The sequence below is a fragment of the Halyomorpha halys genome, unplaced genomic scaffold (assembly GCF_000696795.3).
Source record: "Halyomorpha halys isolate HHAL.00 unplaced genomic scaffold, Hhal_1.1 Scaffold65.1, whole genome shotgun sequence".
Lineage (NCBI taxonomy): Eukaryota > Metazoa > Arthropoda > Insecta > Hemiptera > Pentatomidae > Halyomorpha > Halyomorpha halys.
Window position 1 is genome coordinate 730,085 of NW_027109066.1, and position 6,354 is coordinate 736,438.

General features: G+C 30.3%; 1 protein-coding gene across 2 annotated transcripts in view; it reads left to right on the forward strand.

Moving 5' to 3' along the window:
• LOC106692666 (putative leucine-rich repeat-containing protein DDB_G0290503) overlaps positions 1 to 6,354 on the forward strand; it is a 36,031-nt gene that overhangs the window by 24,938 nt on the left and 4,739 nt on the right. For both annotated transcript variants that reach the window (XM_014438751.2, XM_014438750.2), the window contains 3 exons: positions 644 to 746; positions 889 to 1,077; positions 1,432 to 1,664. In XM_014438751.2, the coding sequence (XP_014294237.1) occupies positions 644 to 746; positions 889 to 1,077; positions 1,432 to 1,664 (525 nt within the window). The remainder of the gene's footprint in view (positions 1 to 643; positions 747 to 888; positions 1,078 to 1,431; positions 1,665 to 6,354) is intronic.

Sequence of the window (6,354 nt, forward strand, 5' to 3'; positions counted from 1 at the left end):
TATTATATCAATAAATAACTAGTAATCAAACATCTTGTGTGTCCACTCACATAACTTTCCTAACCAGTTTGAGTTCAATTCTAAAATCTTTGCTTCTATGGCCTCTTCTACATTTTATCCAATTCCTACGTTAACCCTTTGGCTACATTTGACATATTAGTAGGTCATGCATTTGTTTAGGCAAAGATGCACGAGACGTTATGATACATCCTTGAAACTGAGACTAGGTTTAACTATTACATAAGTTGAACCTTTCCGATGTAGAAGTGTTAGTGTATAAACAAAACACTTAATATTTTCCCCCTTTGTTTATAAATGGCTGAGAAATCTGCTATGGAACCTCAAATTGGCTGCTATTTCAAAACAAAATGTTGGATGGTAATGATGAGTTCCGATCATCATAGAAAATTTGTCTTAATTGTAAAATAGATGGCCTTGTGACCTTATATTGTAAACTGTTTTTAGAGTTCTACTACTGGGTAGTTTCTCTACATCCTGTATCATATCATTATGTCATTATGATCAAATTTACCTGTTGTATTTTTTATACAGTTTTAAATATCAATAAACAAAAAAAAATTGTAAAATTTTGTTTGATTAATGTTAAAATTAATTGTTATCCTAATTTTATTTTATGTTCTAGTCTTTAAGTGATGGAACTTTGCGCCCTGTCAGGCTTGCTGTTGTCTGTTCTGAAATTCACTACTACAATGGAAGATACAAGGAGTCCATTGGTGTCTTTATTAGTGAGTTTTACTACTTGTTAAATATTATTATTTAATTTAAATAATGTTAATGTGTTTTGTTAAATTTTTATCATTAATAAAACCAAATATCTTAAACAAGATAATAAAAATAAACATAAATTAAGTTTATTTTGTTTTTCAGATGCAAGGTTAATAGATCCTGACTCAGAACAGTGGGCTATTCCGGGTGGGAATAAAGAAGATTATGACATAATTGCTGTTATGATTGTATTTTTATTAAATGAATTAATAAAAAAGAAAATAATCAATATTGCGACTATGTTGTTCAAAGCCGTTATCGAAGCTCAAAGCTGTTTAAATGAACCAATAGGTAATGTATTCAACTAACTTATTAGCCAGTTATTTTTTAAACCTAAGTCCTTCGGGACAGGCAATATTAGTCATTTTATATCAAAAACCGTTCTGTTGGTTTGTCTAAATTTTATGCTGGATCTACACATTTGCCACTTGCCGCAAATCCAAGACTTGTACAAATGCTTGGTAAACAAAGGAAGCAACAAACGTGTCCACACGCTATAAGCTCGATCAACCTGTATTAGTTAACAGATATTAAAATGAAATAACTTATTTTTAATTAGCATCCATGTTTAATATACATGTACTGATGGATTTAGTGCTATATTTTTAATCTCAGTATAATTTATTTGTCTTTGTAACTTTTCAGAAATCGGTCCCTTCTTTGAGTCGCTACTATATGGGTTGTTTGAACTGACTGAAGAATATCCCGAGACAGCAGTCAAGTTGTACATGCGGGTAATTGCGAAGGATAGTAGCGTGACTTTGTATGGACTCACTTATAGAGCATTGATTATTCTTGCATATAGAACCCACAAGCGGGCAATTATAAAAGATATATTTTATAAAGCCATTGAAGAATATGTTTATCCAATCATAGAGGTGAGTTTTTAAAAATTAATTTTGTTCAACTGTCTATTAGTTTTTGTGAAATAGTTTTAAAATGATTTAATGTGAGCCAACGTTTCGCCCCATGTTGCAGGGCTAAAAAAGATACAAACCCTTAAATGAGGTAAGAAGGAATCAAATAAGTAACAAAAATAAAATTTAACTAAGGTGGGGCTAATTATGATAATTTCTATAAAAATGAACAATGTTCTTCTTTCTCATCCTCCTTAAGTGTCTTTCAGCGTGGAGGAGCCTCTAATCACTTGGTCCACACATCTAGGTTTCTGGCAAACATCTTCATCTGAGCCAGTGTTTTTCCTCTTTCCAGACCTAGTTGTTAGATATGCTCTTTATAGCTCCTAGGTCTGCCTCGTGGTCTTCTACCAGTCGGCCTCGCCTCCATACATTTTCTTGGCACTCTGTCTTCTCCCATTCTACAGACGTTTCCATACCGTCAGAGCTGTTGATGTTTTACCCAATATTCTTCTTAAAAATCGCATTTCAGTAGCCATAATCCTGCTTAAGTGCTTGTCTTGGGTGACCCAACTTTCACTGCCATATAATAGTTTTGGAAGATATATTGCTTTAAAGATATGGAGTTTGATGTCCTTTCCTACCTCATAGGTTAATTATTGTGCGTAATTAACGGGGCTTTACGATCCCTCAGGCATCGCAGTACAGTACTTCGCTCATCTCACACCATAACAGTACACAACTCATTTATACTGACACTAAGGACATACAAAGCTCACGCACGCCCTAGGATCACCTCCCTTAGAAGCTAGCGCCATCTGCTGGCCAAGGTGAATTCACTATTGGACCTGCTGTCCTAGTGCGTTAAGACCTTTCTGACTTGTGTTAACCTATTTTTAGTATTTTCTTTAATTTGCTAATACTCTTTTCTGCCCCCCTTCAGTTTAATATTTGTGCTTCCCTGCATTCACTAAGGTAGGTGTCCTGTTTTGTTAATTATTTTCCTTTATTCTTGACTTTACTCTTATTCCCATTTTTCATCTTACTGTATTTTTATATTTCTTTTTTATCTACTTGTTTACATGTTATTTTTGCCGTTTTCATTAATTGTCTATGAATGTTTTGTAATTCTTATTTAATTTTACATTTTACTGTACATCTTTTTTATTTTCTGTAATTTACATCATTAATTTTGATAAAAAGTTTCACATATTTTAATGATTAGGGAAGTTTGTCGGGAGGTGGGGTCAGCAAAGTACAACATAAATAAACAAAACAATATTTATTTATTTTATGCTGACATTTCGACCTGAGTTTCAGGTCTTCATCAGGGCTGTAGAACAAAAGAGATAACAACAACATTTAGAGAAACATAAAATTGAAAAGGAATAGTATACAAACAAATTTGGAATTATACAAAATATTGAATTGAATCATAAATTATAAAAAATTGATAACTGATAATTGAATAGTAAAAAAATTGATTGACAATCGTGGAATTAGATGGTAGTAGATTGAAAACAGTGAAAGATGAAATATAATATCATGTAGGTAAGAAGATATGTATAATATAAGATATGCAAGTAGTGTCAAAAAAACTGAAAAAAACAAGTATTGAATCCACAAATTGAACAATATGACAGAAAATGAAATATAGTGAGTGACTTATATCTGAGTTTTTTCTTTGACCACGTTGATATCTATGTATTTAATTTTACCTAAAATAAAAGTGGAGCAAATTTGATGGGCATGTAGAGAGACTATAGGTTATATCAAGCTGTGGGAAAGAAAGGTCCTTTGAATGAAATATGGTATAATCAAAGAGTATGGCAGTTCAGAAAAAAATTGAGAGTTAAAGTCAAGCAAATTGTGTTCATCGAGGTTGAAAGAATATGCTCACTTGGCCTTGTGGAAAGAATGCCAAAGGATCTTTTATTCGTTTTCTCGGAAGGCCTCAGTACTGCGTGTTCAATACTCAGTATTACCATAATGTATTGAATTTTGATTATTGCACAATATTTTAGAGTTTCATGCAATGATGACCATTGAAACTTATTTTTTCATTTATTGTTTTCTTAGCAGAAATACTATCATTGTAGAAGAAGTTTAAATATAGGAAAATATTTGACTCTATTTGCTCAGTATTGTGATAGTTTTGCCAACCTCAAAGACGAGCTACCATGTTAACTATTTGAACAATGTTTTGTTTTGAATACTGTATCTTCTTGTACAACCATTGTTTTTAAAACAATCAATACAAAATCACGCCATTTTCCAATTTAGGGCATTTTTAAAAAAAAAAAAAAAAAAATTTTACTAGATACTTTGTTTAATTTGTGTACAAACAATTTTTCAGTTTATAACAGTAGACAAAAGGTTGATTATTTTATTTTATTTAGTGTTAGTGTTTTCTTAGTGCTTTATTTTTTATTTTATTTTTACTACTTCTTAATCCGGAGAGTTGGTAAAGCGGAGTAATAATGCACTCATATCTCTTGGAATATTATTTAGTGTATGCATTGGAGATCTTTCCCAATTCCAATGTATGAGGGAGTGAGAGTTCGATGTGGTTTAAATTTACCGTATAAGATGGGGATGAACAATTTAAGAATAATGATAAGTTTTAAATTGATGTATTAAAAATTAAAGAAAAAACTAGTTGAAGGGGGGAGGGGTTAACCAAAAGTACGCACCCCCAACCATCTTCTCCTCATTCATCATCCACGGTCAACTATCTCTCATAATTAATTCAAAAGTACATATATTGAAGTATCCTTTTTTTTCATAAATAGTTATTTTTTAAATGTAGTTTAGTTATGTTTTATTTTATGTATTTTCATTCTAAATATTATTCATTAGTTTCATTAAATCAAAAACCAAGCTAGCCAATTTTGATTAGTCAAATATGGCATCAAAAAATATCGTTCAAAGTGGTCAAGATGGTGGCATTATTCTAATGTCAGTTGAATCACTGCTATGTTGAACAGATGAGATATATTCAATTTTTGTTATTTTTCTGCCATGATTATATTTAGAGTAAAATAAAAAATATATAAGAGGAGAATAATTATTAAGGAAAAAGTATACATTAGAGAAATCATGGAAAGGAATTCAAAACTATTGTGCAATGATGATGTTTGTTTGGATGGCGGAAGAGTGAACGTGTCCTGGAAGCTTGGTAGCTTATCATCTGTTGTCAACATATCAATGATATAGACATTACATCTTATAATCAACAGCAATTAGGATGTGCATCCCTTGTTAATTATCATCAATTAACGAACATCAAGAATCATCGTTGAAAATAGTAACGCTTAGCTTTGTAATTAGTTATAGGCATTACAGACCTCAAATAGTGTTTACATTTATTTTTAATATGGTGCTTACTATCCTTTGTCTACTGTGAGTGGTAAATATTTAGAAAGAACACATCACAATTATCAATCATCAGAGATCATATAATTGGTTAGTTTGCTCTACCTAGGATTTAATTATATTTGTTAAAGTAGCCATTAATTAAGTTAAGTGTCATTGCGTTCTGTTTGTCTGGAAAACTCGCCCTGAAATAAGAGTCAATAATTGTATGTAATTTAAAATAAAATTCTCATATCTATTTAATATTTTCATTTAAACCTAGTCGTCTTCAAAGCTATATTTTGTTTATATTAATTTTAAATAAATCCGGATATTACAATATATACAAATTTATTTTTCTTTTCTTACCCACTTTTATTATAAGGATTGGGAAGGATTTTGACGGGTAATATTTTGGCGTCTTTTATTTATTATTTATATTACTGAGTGGAGAGGGACCACTCTACTGGCTTTTTTTTCATACTCTCCTGAAACAAAATTAAATTGCAGTGAAGTCTCAGTTATACGAATATGAGGGGGTACCAAAAATTCTTCGTATATGTGAATATTTCGTGTAAGTGAATACGCTATACATATGTATTATGGATGTATATTTTTGAGAATTTTTTTCTCGTACTTAGTTGGTACATAAACGTATGTTGTATGCAGTTGAAAGAAAAACAATTATTTATTGTATAAAAATTTAATTTATCTTTAATCCGAATTTTTTAATTTTTGACAAAAAAAATTGCGTTTTGTTTGTTTGTTTCATGTTGCTTTTGGCTGAATACATCATTCTTTTGGTTTTACATACAGATTTACTTCAGGCGTTAACGAGAGACTGACAATTTTTATTTGCTATATTTTGTTTATATTAATTTTAAATAAATCCGGATATTACAATATATACAAATTTATTTTTCTTTTCTTACCCACTGTTATTATAAGGATTGGGAAGGATTTTGACGGGTAATATTTTGGCATCTTTTATTTATTATTTATATTACTGAGTGGAAAGGGACCACTCTACTGGCTTTTTTTTTCATACTCTCCTGAAACAAAATTAAATTGCAGTGAAGTCTCGGTTATACGAATATGAGGGGGTACCAAAAATTCTTCGTGTAAGTGAATAGGCTATACATTGTAATAATTTTAAAAAATATAAAAAATAAATAAAAAGAATCTAGATCGTTTTTAAACTTTTTTCAAATATGAAAGAAATAACTTTGGGTTCAAATTAAAAACACTAATATCAAATGGATAATAGAATTATATTTAAACCTTTATAATATAAAAAAGACTCTTAATTTTATTATATAAAAAGAAAGAGAGAGAGAGACTCTTAATCTCAGGGCGT